Source organism: Argiope bruennichi, chromosome 10 (assembly GCF_947563725.1).
Source record: "Argiope bruennichi chromosome 10, qqArgBrue1.1, whole genome shotgun sequence".
Lineage (NCBI taxonomy): Eukaryota > Metazoa > Arthropoda > Arachnida > Araneae > Araneidae > Argiope > Argiope bruennichi.
Window position 1 is genome coordinate 119,980,219 of NC_079160.1, and position 21,985 is coordinate 120,002,203.

At 26.2% G+C, this 21,985-nt stretch overlaps 1 protein-coding gene across 1 annotated transcript in view; it reads right to left on the reverse strand.

Annotated features, from left to right (window-relative positions):
• Positions 1 to 6,393: 6,393 nt before the first annotated feature.
• Positions 6,394 to 21,985, reverse strand: part of LOC129988043 (serine/threonine-protein kinase/endoribonuclease IRE1-like) — a 39,831-nt gene continuing 24,239 nt past the window's right edge. Inside the window, exons 12-22 of the mRNA XM_056096136.1 lie at positions 21,619 to 21,965; positions 18,042 to 18,078; positions 17,854 to 17,941; positions 17,557 to 17,686; positions 14,334 to 14,493; positions 14,001 to 14,194; positions 12,770 to 12,911; positions 12,074 to 12,201; positions 11,528 to 11,651; positions 9,911 to 9,978; positions 6,394 to 8,438 (exon numbers count right to left, since the gene is read on the reverse strand). Of these exons, the coding sequence (XP_055952111.1) occupies positions 7,839 to 8,438; positions 9,911 to 9,978; positions 11,528 to 11,651; positions 12,074 to 12,201; positions 12,770 to 12,911; positions 14,001 to 14,194; positions 14,334 to 14,493; positions 17,557 to 17,686; positions 17,854 to 17,941; positions 18,042 to 18,078; positions 21,619 to 21,965 (2,018 nt within the window). The 3' untranslated portion in view covers positions 6,394 to 7,838. The remainder of the gene's footprint in view (positions 8,439 to 9,910; positions 9,979 to 11,527; positions 11,652 to 12,073; positions 12,202 to 12,769; positions 12,912 to 14,000; positions 14,195 to 14,333; positions 14,494 to 17,556; positions 17,687 to 17,853; positions 17,942 to 18,041; positions 18,079 to 21,618; positions 21,966 to 21,985) is intronic.

Here is a 21,985-nt window from a genome sequence, read left to right on the forward strand (position 1 = left end):
CAATCAGTTGGTCACCTCAAAAATTTACTGTCCATTCTTATCAAGTATACTTGGAAATTAATTTAAAATAATTAAGTTTTTAAAATTTTACTAACATTTATGTCAATATGAATAGAAAAAAAATTATCCTTTGAGGATCATGAATTTGATAAGCGTTGCACTGAATGATTCAAGTATCTTGATATCTCGCATTCAAACAGAAGAGACACAGTTACTAAATACAACAAGCGGGAGAGATCTTCCCCCCCCCCCGAAACTTTCTTGTACGCACTCCAATGAAAATCTTATCTCTTTCATCCGCATAAATTACAGACCTTGAGTATAGCTGCGAATATCTTGAATGGTATTAGTGAATAAAAGTTACGAAATATAATCTTTAGCATGATTCTAGCATTTTTACGGCATCTACCACGAGAATATTAAGAAATGGCATCTATCACGAGAATATTATCCCTTTCATCCGCATGAATTAAGGACCTTGAGTAAAGCTGCGAATATCTTGAATGGTATTAGTGAATAAAAGTTACGAAATATAATCTTTAGCATGATTCTAGCATTTTTACGACATCTATCACGAGAATATTAAGAAATGGCATCTATCACGCGATTATTATCCCTTTCATCCGCATGAATTAAGGACCTTGAGTAAAGCTGTGAATATCTAGAATGGCATTGGTGAATAAAAGTTACGAAATATAATCTTTAGCATGATTCTAGCATTTTTACGGCATTTATCACGAGAATATACGTTTTAGATGGGGTTTTTTGCTGGTCGATTGACACCAAAATTTAACATTAAGCTACAGCTGTAGACATAAAATAACTAATTTCATTGATGTAAACCGTGGCGTTTATGAGTTATTGCACTGACATGCTTACGAAAGTGCAAATGGTCAACTATTGACAGATTTGGTTCAAAATTTGATAAGTATATACATTTTAGATGCATAATATGTGTTCCAAATTTTATCAACCTCGCTCATTGCGCTTTGTAATTACAGAGTTCACTTTTTTTGGACAACCATACAAATAGACTTCCTGTCGATGAACTTATTTTAAAATATGATAGAAATCTACCAATTTTGTCTTTATTTCATATACCAAATTTCAGATTATCTTTCATATATTTCTATCTTATAAATTTTTTGAGTTATCGACTCATGGACAGATAGTAAAAATGTTTTTCGGACTTTTGAGAGGTGTGAAACGTGGATCTTCGTTAAAATCTCGAGTAAGAATTTTTTGGAGATAACAGTACTTCCTCTATACTTGGCATGCGAGAAAGTAAAAATGAGTACTAAAGGTTATTTTCGAATTTATGTTTTATTTCTTAAATATATTTAAATATTAATTACTTAAATAATTTACTATTTTAAGATTTTTTTTTATCATAAATTCAAGGATTAAGTTTGTTCAACTTCAATTTTCAAACAAGCGACTTTTAAAAATAGACCAATACAGTTGGACAGCTTCAGTTAGCTCAATAATTTGCGAAATATGGATTCTAAGGCACCAGGTTCCATGGCAAATTAATGCATATTTAGCCTGAGATGTATGAAGTCCGCATTTGAGTAAGATGCCTTTGGCATTTATATTTCTTTCTGTGTAACTGTTCTGCAACTGTGACGATGTATAACAACGCTGAAAATGCAATTGGCTGACTATGGTTTTACGACTCAATTCCATTAAACCAGTGAAATGAAATTTGCATACAGAATGCCTTGGATGGAACATTATTTGCTCTTGATTGGTCAGAGCATTCTCATAAATATATGGCAAGAACTGATTTACTGATGGCATGTCATCAGAATCACGAGGGGGGGGGGGGAGGCGTAACACTTAGCATTCACGCAAAAAGGAATATTTGTGCGTTTATTTATCATATAGCCACATCTAGAAATCACTATAGTGCTTGAAAAATAATGCCATCTGAAAATTGAAGATTTAAGAAGGAAAAAAAAAATTTCCAAAAAGGAGGAACGCGTACATACTTCTTATATGCGAATATCAAATAACATCTTCGTAAACCACTCCAATTTGTGACTTATTTTATTTGAAGCAACCTCAAAATTTGTCATTTTTAATCTGAAATCTTATTCTGAGTGGCTTTTGCTTTCAGGCCTAAAAATTCCTTCAGCTAAATTTATCAGGTTTCTCACAAGGTCCCCTTTTATACTCAGGCTAGAGAAAAGTGAGCATGTCTCATGTTTCAAGATTGAACAATCCCGTTTGGTACATAATTATAAATAAAAAGTCCTTTTTATGTAACTAATCTGAATCCACCCTCTATAATTGAAAGAGAGATTCCAGGAATAACTAATATTTTCAGAGAAAGAAAATTTAAATCCTTATACTCAATTTAGATTTCAGAAAAATTTGTAATTAAAAATTTTATAAAGATTTGTCCTTTTGTTATCCATTTAGCATACCAAAACACACTGTAATTTTCCCAATTTGTTGGAAATTGTACATATAAACTGTTAAGAAATGTTAAAGTAAAACACATGATATGGAAAATTGTTCCAAGAAAAAGGGCTAGCATTGTCACAGTATATTATTCTATTTCTTTGATAATCGGTTTGTCCTTATAAAATGAAAATTGCTTCAATAGCCCAAAATTAAATGTTTTGAAATTCATATTTTCAAATAAAAATTAACAGAAATGATTTTTTTTTCTTCTTCTTTTTTTTATATTTGCTACTAGTCGCCTCGGGCTCCAGTTGGTTCGACAGGAATTTTGGTTATATTTGATCTCAGATAAATACACTTTATCTACATGATTCTGCCAAATTGTCTGAAAGTAAAGCCGTGTCATTTTAATTGTCTTAGTTAAGTTCTGTTTATAATATACATCAACCTTTCTAATGGAGATGGTTCCGTAATCCCATAGTACTATTTACAAGATAAAGATCCAGTTCATTCATCTTCTAAATGTCTTGATATTATAACTTCATTTCATTATTTCTCTTGTAAACTATACGGATATTAAACAGGGTCCTTCTTTTTCAGCTATTTGCAGAGAAGATCACGCAGTTTGCTATTTCATGAAACAAATGAAAACTGTTTGAATTTTAGGGAAACAATGTAAACTATTGGTGAAAATTTAAATCATATAAAAAAATTTTAAAAAATTGACAAAAATTTGCATGGCTATTAAGTTGGTTTCACTAAAAAGACACCTTTTTTATACATACATTTTAAAATGGTGGAAAATTTATTTTGTGCAATAATATTTTCGAAAGTTATCATAAAAAAACACAACAAAAATAAGTCAATTTTTAATTAAATAAAATTTCACAAAAAGCACCAAAGTGCATATTCCCACCTTCCAAAGTACTTAAGTACCAAATTCGGTACCTCTTGAATTCTTTTATATTGGTCGTTGTGACTTAATAATGATTATTTATAACGAATAGAAAACAATAAACAAAAAAATAATCAACAAATAAGAACCAAAATACTCCCAACATTTATTTGAATAAATAAAATTTCACAGTATTTTAACACAGTGCAAATTGCATACAAAAAAACAAATTCATAAACAGTATGAAATGTTAATAAACGAAATATATTTGAAATTGCAACTGTGTCACAAAAAGAGTATAGATTCTTGTGAGGATGAGAATATTTTACAATTCATCTTTCTTTAAAAAAATAATCCAATTTCAACTGTAAAAGTAAATATGAAACACAGAGTAAATGTTATTCAATGATACACATATTTTCTTCATGAAACAACATATAAACTACTCAAACAAAAGATTGCAATCTGTTATTCATCATTTTCTTTGTACTTATTAAGTAAAAAAAGATATAAAAAGAAAATATGAAAAATAATGGTTAAAAACATTTGCAAATTTTGTTCAAAATAATACTGCGAACAAAATTTATTTTGTTCACTGTATCATTTTGATTGAACCATAAAATGAGAACATTTAATTAATAATCAGGATTTAGTCTTCAAAATTCTAAAAAGCTCATTTAAAAATATCAATATTAAATAAACTATTATGTAATTAAGATAAGACTTTTCAAGTAATAATCAAACTTGTAACACTCCACATTTTATCAATTTTAGATCCAATAACATTTTCATAAACATATGTAGTCCAATAACTTTAACATTCATGAAAGCACCCTTTTTTAAAGTTCAACAATGCATTGCAATAGATTCCATAGTATTAATTAGCAGAATATTGAATTTCATTACCATTACAACATATTTTTTATGTACAGATCATGAAAAGTATTTTAAAAAATATATGGCGATTTAAAGTACCCATTATTGAAATTTTAAAGTAAAAATAATACTTCAAATAAGATGATAAATATAATGTCATCCATCCTACAAAACCATGAATTATGAATAGCCAAAATTTTTACATATGAAACTTATGATATATATATATATATATATAGTTTTGGAATGTTGGTAAAAATAAAATACAATTATTTATACACAAAGAATGTTACCAATAACATTCTTTCATTAGACTGAAGGCCAAAATTTGAACTATTTTAATAATAATTGTTTGTAATTTGATTTTCATGAAAATATAACTTTAAAAATTAATGCAATAATTTAAAATACATATGCAACATTGTTTTTAGTAAGAGGTATGCACACAAAATATTTATCATATTTTCATTCAAGCAATACACTATTTAAAATGATTTGGCCATTGATAAGCAGAAACAAAAATATGAATCTCTAAAAAGTTATACATCAAACATCACATATATGAACAATTTCTATATGTATACATTAAGAGAACATGCATTGGCAGCAAAGTATCATCCAAGATGAGACATATAATAGTAAGAAATGTAATATTAGTTAAATTATCTTTACAAAAAAATAATATGAAATTCAAAAGGCACATTTATTTATTTCTCAATGAATGATTAGCACTGTTATTAATTCATTTTCATTAAGAAAATCAACATAGAGAATGTAGAAATAAATTATGACAAAAAAAATTAATGACCAGCATTTGTGCAATAATGATGCATATTTAACAGTAACAAAAACATACTTTTAAAAATAAATTTGAAAAGTAGGACAATACTACTGAATAAAAATTACCTTTTTTTTTTCTTTTTTGTATAATATATTTGTTATCTACATTTTCTAACAAATTGATGTAACATGAAATGGTTTCAGATTTAAGTGGTTCAAAAAATACATCCAGTTTTGATAAATTTTAAGTAGTAAAAAGGGGAAAGAATTGAAATGCATTCTTCTAATTACGTATGAAAATGAAATTAGAAATATCGATAACTAATGCAAAAGGAAACAATATTTTAAAATTTTGTTACACTGTATATATAAAAAATTCATATTAACTATTTATTACTTCCAGTTTAATTCATATGACTTTGCTTCAAATCCTTGATATCGATTACTCTGGTATTGTAAAAAAGAATAAAATCGAAAATTAAATCATTATAATTTGTATTAATTGTAATTATTTAAGTGGCACAGATTAATGTACTGTAAATGTCTGATAACAAATGATTATAATAAGCAAATATTTGTCGTTATAAAATTTACAAAAAAAGTTATTAGATGGTTAAAATAAAACCAAGGCACTTAAAGTTTAAATATCTTTTTCTGAACAAAGAAATTTGAATGCGAAAATTCAAGGCACATTTTAACTGTTTTTCAATAACACCACAAAATACTACATAATCCGTTCTATATTTGATATGGTTCATCATCATATAGGATCCCTAAGCTTCTTATTTATACAAGATTCATTGCATGCTATATCAAGTGTTGAAAAAATGACCTATAACTTTCATTCCTAAAAATCAATTTCACATTAATTATAAAAAGAAAATTTACAAGTAATCTTCCAATCATAAAGAAACTTAGAACAAATTGCTGTTAACAAAAACTAAAAAGAGATACCTTTCAAATGTCAATCTGATCTTTAATATGAATATTCATTCAAATTGTAAAGAATTGGATTTGTGCAGGAGTATATAGTTTAAATACAAATATCTTTGCAATGAGAATTATTTTCTATTGAATGAACAAAGCGACTAACAACAGAAATATGATCGTACTATAAAAATTGCTTTGGCAAAGTCATGATCATAAAAAAATAAATGTAATAACTCACATAAATGCAAATAATTTTTTTTTTTAATTATTTATTTATTTGAACAGAAAAATTGTTTCAATTTGAAATTACTATACTATTTCTGTAGTTGTCATTAATAATTCCATAAAAATATTTTCTTTTAATTAGACTTTATTCTAGATAAAGATTTGTTTTTTTAAGTATATGGTGAAAAAATAAAATTATAAATGACAAAAAACCACGCAAAAATATTACAAATAAAGTCAGTAAATACATATAATGCATGAATGTAAACGAAAATTCAACTATTTAATACATAAAAATAGTGTATAATATTTTATAGCAGATTAAGTGCCAAAAACAACATTCTTTTTAATATATACTTTCCTTTCATTGTTAAATCAGAAATACATACATACTTGCATAAAATACATGCTATTATATTTCTGGAATTCATTAGAAAAAGAATGATAATATGAGCTTCTTTATGTTAAAGGGGGAAAAAAAATGTTTCATTCTGAAAGTTGTTTAATGGAAAAATGATAAATCATATTATATACATGTATGTATAATAAAAAATACACATGGAAAACACAGAAAAAAAATGATAATAACAGTTTGAAAATCAAAAATATAACCCAAAAATTGAAACATAATACATAAAAACAATATGCACAATGACTTATCAAACATTTATACTGTATATAATACAGTATTTATGCATTCATAATGGTCATAAAGCTAGACATAATGGTTGCTACAAATAATTGGTGGTAAAAATCTTTGTATCATGTATATCACAGCATAAAAAGAATTTCTGCATTAAAAAATGCTCTTTTTACAGGTCTCAAAGTGAAAAAACCAAACAGTTTTTTTTTTTTTTTCTTTCTTTCAGTTTAAAATTATTTTAGATAGTCTAAAGTTCTACACTGAGATCATGCAATTATGCCAGCAAATGAAATGTGATGATTATTATAAAAGTCTAGAATTTGAACTAAGACAAATTTGCAAATGATTGACAGAGACCTAGAAATGCAAATCTAAGTATGCAACTGATAACAAACTTGGATTAACTATGTGCCACAATAAATTTGGATGCATTCTGGATAAAAGTGAAGCCAACAGAATATATTTAGACTGGGGTCATTTTAACATATCAATAAGAAAATATTTAAAAACTTAAATATTATTATACATTACTAGTTCCTTACAGATTTTTTAAAAAGGCTGAAAAAAAAAATCTTTTTAAAATGAAAAAGACAATTCTGAACAAAATAATCACAAATTCATAACAAGATTTTCAACAAAACATAGACTAGTATACCAAACTGCTTTTGAATTAAACAGCAGACACAATTTTTAAAAGCAGTCTATATTACCACATAATAACTTACTTGTTATAACAACAAATTAGTTGTTACAAATTACTCTTTTACAAATATTTTTTATCACAGATTACACACAAGTTGTAACAAAGCCAATGAATAGTAAATATTATTATGTAACAGTATTTCCTAATATTAGGACATTCAGATTAAATATGATTCATGTTTGATTTTAAACTTGATCCTTCCAGAAGAATTTATACACTATCCATGGCTTCAACAATTTTTATTTATTAGAAAATCATGCACGAAAATTAACACTTGGTCACATATAAATAAACACATAAGTTGCACCATGCCCAAGTCTTTCAATAATTAAGAAATTAATAAGAATAATCATGATAAATAAGAAAGATAAATTCTTTTATATCTCTGAGGACTCATGACATACTGAATTCTCAATAGTTACAGGTTGCTTCTGTTTCCTTTTCGGTTTTTTCTTTTTTGTGTCATTCCGAGGTGACCTTTTAAAATTATTGTCATTTAATAAACAAAAGAATTGGTTTCTGTCAGCAGTAATGTTTGCTTCTTCATTACCAGAAACAAAGTCAGAAGGGACCTGTAAGTCCAAAAAGTTTGAACCTTTCCCGCTCCTCGGTTGTGCTTCAGAATCATAGATATTGTCATTTTCGATGCTGATTTCTGCAATAACTTCATTCTCTAAAAGTTTTTCACTAGACTGAACAGTTTGTTCAGACTGAGAAGTATTTTCTGTAGCTTTCATTAATTTCTGGATTTTCCAGAGGGGAAGAGGAATTTTCTTGCTATATTGATCTAACAACGGTAAATCAACATCTGAATCATAATATTTAGAAAATATATTCTCTTTCTTCAACTGTTGCATGGAGAGATAAGTATGGATCAAAAGTTTAGGAAAACGAGAAGTGAAATAAGTTACAAATTTATCTGGAATTTCCCCTAATGATTCTTGTAGTTCTGAAGGAAGTTCCCGATAATGATGTTTCTGCAAAAAAAGGAGGGAGTTGGAGATTCAGTAAAACTCATAGAAAATGCTCAGCTAAAAATATTTACCAACCTTTTTAGTAAAAACATTCAAATTTTAAATTCTCACCTATAAGTCGATGTATCAAAATATTTTCTATTTTGTACAAAAATAATGAACCAAAATTATTTATAAACCTTGATAAGTAGCTACAACAGTATAAATTCTAATGAAAAGCATAACTTTTTAAAAATATAACTGCCTTTTTATAACAAAATGTTCACAATGTAAATAACAATATAAAGGCAAGAAAATAATCATACTTAATATTTTAAGCTACATTTTCCAATATAATATTTGCAAAAACAATAAAAAGTAACACAGTTACACAATTAATGATTAAAAATATTTTACTTAATTATGAGTAAATGAGGAAATTAAATAAAATTAGTGATTCTTCATATTTAATAAGTTTTTTTAATTAACATCAGATTAAAATAAAATATTATGCAATTCTTTTTATTTTTTAATTCAAAGGAAAATTGAGGAAACTATTAACAAGCAGGAATTTGTGAAAAACAGAAGAAAATCTTTACGAATTTCTTGAAAAATAAATTTTATGAAAATGTGTTTAAGAAATGCTTTATTATTTCCAAGCTACATAAAAAGGGAATAAAATATGAATTAAATTATATTTATTCCCTTTTTTTTATCTCTAATGAACTGAATTAATAATATTATAATTTGACATGACTAACATTTATAATTTTGTCTGTTGCTTAATTTTTTTTGGCATAATTTCATGTAATTGTTGCTTATTATTTCTCTGAAAAGTAGTGCAGTCCTCAAATAACACAACACTCTGTAATTATTATATAACATTTCATATAACATAAAAAACACCCAACATCAAAAATAAATACAATAAAATAATAGCTAATATAATAGCTAAAAATTCTTGAATATCACAGAATATGTTTCCATTCCTTTTTAACGATTGGAAATCTCATGGTTTTTGAAACCTCTTTACAAAGGATCATAAGGATCATATTATAATTGCCTACATAAAACATAATATGAAGACAAATTCCTAGCCATATAAAACATTAGTTCCTTTTCCTTTAATGAAATGAGAAAAAAAGAAAAGGCTTGCCAGTACATGAAAAGCCATCTTTTATCTAACTTATCTATAATTTATTCACATTTTTGTATGTGCAATATATAGAATTACATTGTTTTCCTTTATCATATTCAGATTGAAATTTAAAAAAAAAATTGTACTTATTTATGTAAATCGTAAAGGGCTAAATAAATATATAAAAAAATGTAAATTATTTGGAAAATTTTTACATTAGTTAAAATTTATTATGATTAAAAATTGTAAAGAATTATTCAATATTTTCTAAATTTATATAGATAATAAATATAAGTTTTCTCTTGTGTAAGTCTTCTCTTTGATAGAATAATTTACTAAAAATTTAAAAAATACTTACTTTATTTCTCATAGCACGTAGTAAATCACGAACTGAATTTCCTCTATAGCTTCGAAACTTCCTCAAATCTAGAAGAGTCGTAATTTTTATTTTAAAGTGGCAATATATGTCGATCAATCTATAGTGGTTAGTTATATGTAATCAGTTTAAGTATAATCCATTTTTAATCAGTAACAAATTCTAAATTCAATTTTATTTAACATATCCAAACCAATCAATTTTCTAAGTGAATAGATCAAAAGTAACAAAACAGCAAAACATGCTAAACAATGAATTAAAAGTTATTCAGTTTCCCCAAGAATGTATTAAAACAAGTATTATATTAAAATTAACAAAAGTATTATTAATAAGTTAATATATCATAGATCAAACACTTCAACAAATGCACTCACAATGAATCATTAAATAGATTAGAGTACACAGTGATTTGAAAAATCAATTATGTATTTTATTTGTAGACAATATATGCAAACATATTCTAATCCATTTCAAATTAATTAAAAACAATTACAAATGTACCTTCTCCCAATATACATATCAATATGCATATATAAATATGCACACAACAAGACATGCCAAAATTTATCATATTCTGACTTATGTTAAATCCTATGTTTCCGAGTTTAGTATCATTCTTTTCTAATTTTATCCATATTTAGTAAAATACTAAAGAAATTTTAAAAATTTATTTGGTTTTAAAGTTTAAAAATATAAATTCATAATAGCACAAAAGATGGTAGTGTTCAGTTCTTTTCTTTTTTTTTTTTATTATATAGCTATAAAAAATGTGAAATAAGGAGAACAAAATCAGCTGGACTTTTTCTCAAGAGATCAGACAGAGTTGGATAGAAGGCCAGAACCTTCTAATAATTTACCAAATTCAAGCAGAAAATCGAATAATTAATAACTCCAATAAAATATTCACTCATGCATTAATAAAAACATAAAAACTTAAATTCAATAAATATACAATTTAACAGATTCAGAAAATTTTGCTTTTATTTAAATAAAAGATGAACAAAATTTTAAAATGCATTAAACGGAAGAAGGAAATTTAAAGGCATGGAAATCAAAATTTATCTTTTACATGTTACATCTTAGCATGTAAAAAACAAATGTAAAAAAAAAAAAATATTTAAATTTAAAATAAAATAATATTTTAAATAATTTTAATAATTTAATTTTTTTATATAATTTTTATTTTAAAAATTTCTGCATAAAAATTTTTTAATTCATGGACAGACAAACTAAATTTCTGAGCTAGACATTTTCTTTCATGCAAATATTTCTCCATTTTTTTTTTCTCTCTTAACTTCTCAAAAACCTTAATAAAATGTAAATATCTGATAGAATTTTCACTAAAAGACTCATAATTGGTTCCTCATTAAATGTTTATATTTTTTAACTTTAAAAATATATATACTTCAAAACTTTTAAAGTTATTCTTAAAATCACAATAAAACCACAAAAAACATTTTTAATAAAAGAAAACAAATATTTTTTATCATAAAAATTACATATTTCAAAATTTTTAATCTTGCAAGTAGATCTCTCAACATCTTTAAATATTGATACATGAGAAAAAAAGCAAAATAATAATATTTAAAAATAACTCACCAGTTTGGAGTTCAACTGTGATATGTTCCCTCCAATCTTGCTTAACAATATAATGATTAAATCTTTCCAAGGTTTTCACAATGTCACTATCAGCAGGCTCTTTTTCAATACGATCACTGGTATCCTATAATTAGATTTTTTTTTCCCCCCATTTTAATAGAATTTAGTTATTTTGAAGTTCAAAATATTTTTTCATTAATAAAAGAAAACAAAATGCTTATCAGTTCTTTTAAATAACTACACATATTTATGGCAGTTTTAGTGGCATTTACCATTAACATAAAGTACAATATCAATCACTTTTGAAATTCCTAGAATAATAAAATAAAGAAGATAAAAGAATATCAAAAATGTTTCTTCCATATACCTGAAGAAATTGTAATGATAAAAAAAAAAAAGAAACTATGAATCTGGTTTTGTAAAACTTAAATTAATATTTATTGGTAAATTCAAATTATAAAATTGAAAAATATAATGTTAACTTTCAAAATATGATATGAAAAAGAATGAAAAAAAACACATAGCATTTTAAATAAAGAATCTTACTTGGAAAAAGCTCAATGTTTTTTCATTGTTCCAAAAAAATGGATGCTTTAGTATAGCAGAAATGGCAGGTCTTTCAGCAGCATTGTTTTTTATCATGTGCTCAATTAAGTAAAAAGCTTCTGGGTATTCTAAAGAGGAAAAAATGGCAGATGGATTAAACATCACATAATAATACTGAAATAAATTACATAAATATTTTCTTCTCAAAATAAAACTGGAACTGCAAAGCTGAAAATCATGGTTACTATATGAAAAAAGAAAAGAAAAAATGATGTCTTTCAAAATTTCAGCACAAGCATGCAATTCTTTTACATTTTCATGCATTAATCTAATACCCATATTAATTATGTTAATATATCTTTATATTTTATCGGGACAAAAGTGATTGAATGTACAAATGAACCATATATGTATAGTTCACAATTATAAAAGTTATAAACTTTAATAGATTAAACTATTTGCTCCAAGAAAAAAAAATTAAATAAAACATTTTTCAAAAAAAAAAGAAAAAAAAAGGTTTTTTTTTTTTTTTTTTTTTTCTTTTTTTTTCACCCAAAGTAGGGAGAAACACAAAAATACTAAAAAAGATCTATATAAATTAAACAACAAGATATTTGTCATCTTGCTATGATTTTTCTATCTATTGAATTCAAAAAAATATTAATTATTCTAGGAGATTAAGATTTAAAATCATACTTTTCTCATCTAAATCATTTAAAGAATATTCTCCATTCAAAATATTCCCTTGTCTTCTGACAGAATCTCCAAATGGATGTTTTCCATCACTCAGAACATAATAAAACACTAATCCTAAAGAGAAGGTATCTACAGAGCAGGTCTAAAAGGAACAAAAAAAAAAGAAATTTTAGACCAAAATTAATGATTCAACATATACTTTCTAATAAATAACATCAAAATCATCACCAAATTTCAAATACTTCTATGAAAAATGTATCAAAGTACTCAAAACTTTTAGTAATCACATTAAATTGATAATTCAATATGTACTTTTTATTAAATAACAAAAAAATTATGATAAATACTAAATATACCAAATTTCAAATATTTCTATGAAAAATTATCAAAGCACTTAAAACTCTTAGCAATTATAATAAATTATACTAATGATATTAAACTTGCTTTATAGGTAACAAAAATTCCCTCTTTTTATTTAAACAATCTTAAAGATCTATAACCCATACTCCTTAACAAACCTCTCTTGAAATTATAGCAACAGTTTTAATGGCATTGCATAATTTTACTCAACCAAGATTCAAAATATATTTGTGAATTTACAAAAGACTTTACAAAATAAAAGCAAATTAGTAGAAAAAGATCACAGACAGAATGCAACATTAAACCATTCAAGAAAAGAATGATTTATCTAATAAACAAGCAATGATAATACAAAGATATGCATTAAATTTCATAATTTTAAAATAAAAAAAAATGTTTCTCACAAACTGTTTTATACAAAATATTACTTATATTAAAATTTTTTAAATGTTCATTTAGTACAAACAAACAACAACAAAAAAAAAGATTTCTTTCTAATTAAAAAAAATATTGAAATAAAAACATTTATTACTGATAAGTTGATATATTAAAACAGCCATAACCATTAAAAATATTTCCCAAGATAATTAGAAAAAAAAACATTAATTGTCATAAAGCAACCATGTTGTTTTGTATATATAGTACTTTTTTACAATGAATTGTCTCTTACCATGACTTAATTTCTTACAATAAAGATTGATATTACCCATTCTTCCATCATAATATTTCCTTACAGCAGTTTTTTAAAGCATCTGAATATGAATTAGATTACAATAAATATATACAAATTAAAAGAAAAAAACATAACTTTTTGAACTTTTGTGAACTTTTTTTAAAATACATAACTTTTTGAGAAAAAAAAAAATCTTACAGTTCGTTTTTCTCCTGATAACATTTCTGGAGCAATCCAGCCTTCTGTGCCAGCAGCTCCTGATCTTGTTGACAATGATATTCGGCCATCAGCTAACTTTTTACACATTCCAAAATCAGAAATCAGAGCCTTAACTTCACCATTTGCATTTGGCATGGATATCAATACATTGTGAGGTTTAATATCTCTGTGCACTAAAAATAAATTATGGGCTTCAAATAAAATGCATAGATAAGAAAGGTCTACTATAAAACACCAGAAATTTTTATATATAAATGAAATGAATAAAAATAAAATAACAAAAAATTATATTTATCTGTAATATATAATTACCAATATCTAAGGAATGCAAATGAGCAAGGCCAGAAGCTGCTTGTTTTAAAAGTGAAATAGGATCTAAATTAAGTCGATCAAAATTTTCATCTTCAACATAATCACAGACTGTAGCAGCACACAGTTCAAGAGCAATGTATCGAAACTGTTTGTCTTGTTCCTAAAAAAAAATTTTTAATCACAGCAAATATATAACAGAAGCAAATAACTATATGAAATAGCATTTAAATTTAGAAAAAGTGAAACTGAAAAATAAATGAATTATTTTCAAGTAACTACAAATATTATTAAATTTGAGCCATTATTAAAGGACAAAAGATTGCAAACAAAAAGGCAATTACCAATCCTACTTAAATAACACAAAATGATTACATAAAAAAAGCATTCACCAAAAGCATTAAAAAAATATTTTTATCTAAAATTTAAAATAAAAATAGCAAAAGAATGAGGTGAAAAAACAGAACAGTCTTAAATAAATTGAATCACATTTATAATGTATTCTAATTTCTATATAATAAGTGTTTAGGATTTTTTTTCCCCTTTACAATTTTTATTGTGACTTTATAACTTGTCTTCTATGAATTGTAGTTAATAGTTCCTTTTTATTTTATACTAGCCGCCTTTGGCGACCAGCCGGTTCGCCAATCTTATTGTTCGCTAAAATTTTAATAATTAAATATTTTATGCAATTCCTACTTTAATAGCTTCTTCATCAAAATATTTTAAAACTTCAAATTTTGATAGTTATATAATTCACTCATAATATTATAAACGCTTTCAGTCATAACATAATATGTATCTCTCTAATTTTCTGTTAGTTCCCGTAGAATTTATACTATAAATTAAAGTGGAAAGGATTAATCTGCAATTAATATAATAATATTTTTTACTGAAACAAAGTATTTTTTTGCAATATCATTACTGAAAACAGACACTGGGCGTTTAAACTTTATGGGCACTAAAGAATATCTTTACTAATTTATGTAATATTTCAAGAATTAGTCAACAAAATTTTCTTAGATTCATCATGAGCAGATCGATTCATTAACAATGTTTAATTTTAAATGCATCAAACACTGAGAAAATAAAACGAATCGTTTAAACTAATCGGTCGAAAACAGGTTAAAAAAAACTAAAAAACGATGTACTTAAAACTATAAGCGTATACAAAAAATATATAACTAACATAAATACAATTTAATTACAAAAACATGCAACTAACCTAAAAATAATTTAAATCATCCGTTGATAATGGTTGTCATGTCAACAATCAGAACACAATGCAAATGCGTGAGTTTTTCTACGCCAGTTGGGGTAACGCTATGCAGATTAGACATTTTTAATTTCCTTTATACTATTTTATTTTAATTCAAAAGTACTTAAGAATGAATCTGAAAGATCGATTAATTAACAATGTTTAATTTTAAATGCATCGAAGATTAAGAAAATAAATAGAATCGTTTCAAATAATCAGCCGAAAAATCTTAAACCTAGCCTCATGACTGTTGGGAAAAAAAACTGAAGCCTGACTCATTTGGCGATGGGGAAAATGAAAAGTTTTTTTGGCGGGAAAGTTAGTTTTTAATTAATAATTAAAATTCTAATTCAAAATTCAAAAAATGGGCTATCCTATCTTTTAAGTTAGATCAAACTGCACACGGTGTGCAAATTTGATTAAAATCGGTTAAGTAGTTTAGGAGTCCATCGCGGACAAACAACGTGACACGTAATTTATATATATTAAGATTTATTTATATATTTACAATCTGCACGATCTTAACAATTGTATAATATTCTCATTTCCAGATTTCTGATAGAAAATTATTTTTTCTATTTAATATACTGATTAAAAATATTTGTTATTTTTTAATCTTTTAATCTGTCCACTCACTATGTCTTTAGAAAGACATAAAATGCTGAAGTTTTACCTGGGAACTGAACCTGATTATGCAAGTGCAAAATAATAAAATGACACATTTAATTTTCGAAATATTTTGTTATTCCTATTCAACAAAGAATCGAAGATTTGATGATAAAGAATTTGACAGAACTTTGCATGAAATTATGATGACAATGAATACTTTCACTTCAATTTATATAAAACACCAAATAAAGTACAGAAACACAAACTAGGCATTATATAAATGCCTATGCATTGTATATAATGCTGGATGTATAAAAAAATGAGAATTATTATATACTTTCTCTAGGAATTGTATATAATACCTAGGCATTCTATAGAATAACAAATGCTATTTAGGCAAATTTTTAAAAAAAGGCCTTAATAAAATCATATAAATGATGTACTTTCTCCAAAAATACAAATATTATTCTAAAAAATGATAAAAGTTCCATTAAAAAAGTTTATTCAAAATACATTAAGAAAAATGAAAGTAGTACAAAACAAAATTTATACCTTTTTTATCAAAGGAAAATAAATTTTCATATAAAAAATAAGATATTAAAATCAATCTATTTGTTGCAACATGGTAGGTTTGAATTCCATTTCATTACATTACATTTTTCAAGTAAAGACATTTCATATTTGGCAGTTTGACACTTAAATTTGAGAAATCCTTGACTGATTCTTGTGGACTGAGCAATTGCAACTGAGAGGAATTTTGTAGCCAGGATTATTTTCAATTCCAAGCAAGTTCTTAGAATGTTCTAGGTTCTTTCAATTCTAAGGAAGTTCGTATGATCTCAAATTTACTTGTTTTAAAGTTCCTTCAGAAGTTCCAAGTCAGTAGAAACTATCCTCTGTCACACTCATTACAATTGCCAATTTATCAAGCAAATCACTTTGCCTCTTGTTGATGTCAGGAATAGGAACTTGCACAGTAGTTCCAAAAGCAGCAGTGGGAAAAAAAATTTCAGAGATGCCTAAAGCGCACGTTAAAAGTCATGTGCTCTGTGATATTTGAAATAAATTGGAGATGCATTTCATACTCTGTCATTTTCTCATTTGGCATTCTATAGAATATGTGTGAAATATAGGATATGTATATATAGGATATGTGTGAAATATAGGATATATATATATAGGATATGTGTGAAATATAGGATATGTGTGAAATAAGAATCATTTCATACATTGCCAGCCAGTTTTAGGCATTCTAAAGAATACCAGATTTCATTCTTTGCCGGTAAGATATACATTTAGAAAAACATTATTCAATTAATAGATTATCATCAATTAAGTGACTAATAAATCAAACCATACCATACAAAAATATCTTATGACATTAGGATGCTCATCTGATTCTTGCAGCATATCCACTTCCCGATTAGCAACACTGAAACATTCAGGTAAAATTCTTTTCACTGCAACAGATCTATTTTCAAATGTTCCTCTGAAAGGCAAAAGTGGCATATATATTAAAAATAGATTATTCTTAAATATAAATAAAAGTAACTTGACCATTATAAACTTATATATTTAATTACAAAAATTTAATTATATGACAAATGCATTAATGAAAATCTCTTTTGAGATAAAATATCATGAAATTTCAATTACTTGTATACAAATGTTCCATAACAACCATGACCAAGTATGTTAACTGGATTAAAAGTAATTTTTCCCACGTGAATTAGGTCTTCAGAACCTGAAAATTAAAACATCAAAAGAGAATTAAAAACAAATTTTTAAAATTTTATATTAATTTTAAAACTAAACTAATAAAACGATGAAAGAATTTTCACTACCTAAAACATAATCTGTGCAGCTTGAAGTCTTCCCAGCCTAGAAATGAAAAAGGAAAAAGTTAGAAAGAAAAATTAGAAAATAATTAGATATTACAAATCAAACAATAAAATTATGATTTATGTTGCAAAATGTATTTTAATCCAAAATTTTATGTAATAACATATAAAATAATTCTGTTTTAATGTTGGAATCACAATATTTCTTCTTATTCTTCTTAATGAAAACTATCACAAAGTAATCAATTAATGTTCAATGAATTTATTCAAAAAATAAGTGATAAATAGGAAATAATTTGTCAAAAAGATACAATGATTTTTCAAATTTCCTGAATAAAAAGTTATTTAACTAGAATATGCAAAATTTATAAGATATACATTCCAAATGATTCTTATATGCCTATTCACATTTCATAAATCACTTAAACAAATAAACTTTCAAAATTGCAATTAAAGCAAATACTTTTTTTTTTTTGTATATGTATGTGTATTGTTTTTTTAACAATTCAACTAGATGAAACATAAAAAGTTGACCCAACGAATTTTGTCAATAATAGCTGGAATGTAGAAAATATATATTTCTACATTCATGCATTGTTGTTTTATAAAGACTCAGGTGGTTGTCAGTCAGTAGATTAAGATCAAATATATTTAAAAAATTGAAGAATTAACTAAATTATGAAGTGCTTTTAAGAACTAACATAACTTAGCCAAGCATAAAACAATGAGTTTATAATTTTTTTTAAAAAGCCATTATACAATGCCATGAGTGTAATTACTATGATTCTTTCATGTCATATTGAAGGATTTAAAGAAATATTCTGCTATTCAAAGAGATGGAAAATCTTAACAGAATTCATTTAAAAGTGGATTTAAAATTTGAAGTCATACATATGAAACAATTTTATGAAGAAAATCTATGCATTCAGTCTAAAGTCGTGAGTATATATTTGAGAACAGTCCCTACAAGCAATGTCAATGAAAGAAAAAATATCAGAATGAGACAATTTATTGGAGCTGTCATATCAATTACTTAAAAAAAATGAGGTAAAATATAAATAAATTGAGCACTGAGTAACTACAATTAGAGAAATGATTTACTATATGTATAAAGAATATAACTTTATTATACACCAATAAATTAAAGACACATGTGAGTGATTAAAAAAGGCATAATTCTTGTTGCAATTCAACATAATTCCAGGATATTTAAAAAAAAAATTATGCTTTGGAGAACAAAAAGTGCATTGAATATCACTTTACATTATTGCCAACTAGGGATTGCAATACCGGGATACCGAATACTGGTATTTTGAGCCATTTGTACAATTTTGTAATACCGGTATTCGCAAGTTTAAATACCAGTTTTTCGGTATTTCGTAATATTTTTAAAACTGTCTCCACTATAAGTTCAGGGACCACCAACATAGCAAAATAGTATACGTTTTTGTTTTTATGTTTCCCTAACGGGCGAAATTAATTAGCTAATTAATGGCTTAATTAATTGCTTAAATCTAAATTAGCAAAACATGGATTATCCCCGAAAAAAGATATTGTATCCATAACGACTGATGGAGCAACAGTTATGAAAAAGTTGGAAAGTTGATTGGTGCAAATCAGCAATTGTGCTATGCACATGGAATTCAATTAGGAGTAATAGATGTATTTAGGGATTGCAATACCGGGAATACTGAATACCGGTATTTTGAGCCATTTGTACAATTTTGTAATACCGGTATTCACAAGTTTAAATACCGTTTTTTCGATATTTATTAGAAATCTTTTAAATTGTCTCCACTATCTGTTCAAGAATCGCCAACATAGCAAAATAGTAAAGTTTTTGTTTTTATGTCTCCTAACGGGCGAAATTAATTAGACTGTGAATACAAAGTTGCATCGTACAATCAAGAGAAGTGATAAAATACTGAATGACAATGGATTGTTAAAGCCTCCACCTTTTGCGCACAACTTTGCGTTTACTTTGACAAAATAGGAGTGAGAGGAAAGATGAAAGGAGATGTTTAGGAGGAGATTCAAAACACGTTGGAGCAGTTTACTCCTAATGATGGAACGATTTTTAAAACTGAGATATCCAATCCAAAAAGCAATAATCGACTTGAACCACCAAATTAATTTTTCAGATAGTGAATTTGAATTAATATTCAGAACAGATTGTTATAACTTAATATAAACTTAATATTAAAACTGGCTGTTGAGGCATTATGTCGGAGAGATTCTAATTTATTAACAGCAAATGCAACAATAAATTTCATTTTACAGTCACAAAGAACAGCACACATCACTATCTGAAGAATTATATATTACATTGAAAAATCGCACAGAAGAAAGGCATACTGAAATAGAAAATGTCTTACGGTATTTACATAATTATAATTATTTTAGTGGTGATGTTAACACTTTTTTGTTTATCTAAACATTATTACTGCCAGGTTCTCTGCTGAACACTCTATACACTTTCAGTGGGTCCCCTCACATGTTGGTTTAAATTGTAATGAGGTAGCGGATAATTTAGCTAAGACTGCCTAAGCAGACATACTTCATGGTGATGCAACAGTAACTTATTCTGAAATCTCCTCTATCAAAAAGATGGAGTCGAGTGCACTTTGGAGAATCCCACCTGCTCACCCTTGGTACTTTGGTAAAAGTCCTGATTGGTGTCACCATCTGAATATCTCTAGAAAACAGCAAACGGCTCTGTCTCGTTTTTTAAGTGGACACACCAAATCCCTCATCTTCCAACACAGAAGGAGGATCTTTGCTGAATGTCCTTGGTGCAAGCAGATCAAGCCTCCCCCAATCATATTCTTAAATGTTTAAATTTTACAATTTTTGAGATTTTAAGGGATCCGTTATTGTTTTTGGACTTTTTAGAGATCTTTGGTTTCATGGAGGTGGTATAGTGCAGCTATACCACTTTGGATCAGAAACAACAACAGCACTTTTTTGTGATTGAAATAAAGATGTTCCTTTACTTTTTTGTGATTCTTTATAAACCGTTATAATTTATATGCTACAAATTATTTTTGTGATATTTACTTTCTCTAATAAAACTGGTAAATAAAACAAAGAGACACCCGTGTTTTCTTTCTTTTCCTAAAATTTCTAATACCGGTATTAAGATCTAAAAAATACCGAATACCGGTATTGAACTTTTGGTCCAGTATTGCAATCCCTATTGCCAACTAAGCCTTGTAGCTTGTAATAAAATGCTATTCCTTTGAAAAATTATATCAGAAGCCAAAATGATGCAAATGATAACTGAGTGCAACTCATATCTAGAAGACTGAAAACTCTCTTTAAATTAATTATTTTATTAAATTAGTATTGCACTCTTGGAAAAGAAATATGCATTCATTTTAATTATTTACTATAAATGGCAAAGATAATTCTATTGATTAAATTTTCGCAAAGTGATAGCTAAACTGCTTATTTTATTTTCAAGTTAAATAAAAATGTTCTTTAACTGTTTTCTTTAAAACAACATTTATATTGAAAGATGTTACCTAATAAACTATATTATATATCTAATACACTAAATAGAATAATAACTAGGACTTACCTGAATATAAAAGTATACCACTATGCTCAAAACAGTTCCAAAAAGTAGAAAATATAGCAGAATAAATGGCCAAGATAAAAATATATTTCTTTGATAAAGGTCGTCAGTTGAAGTTTCAGCATCAACAGAAAGCAATGCCTGCTTTGACTTTCCATAATCAGATTTCTCCAAGAATGGCATCAATCCTTCAATTAAACAATATGATACAATAGAGTCATTTATTTTTTCAGTAATAATTTTTGGGGTGTATGTTGGTCTTGAAGGAGCAAAAGGAAGGTCTGGTATTGCAGCTATTTGTAACAAAGGGGAAAAGGCAGGAGTTGCATAGTCTGGTATTTCATAATGCCCTAAACAAAAATATCAATAT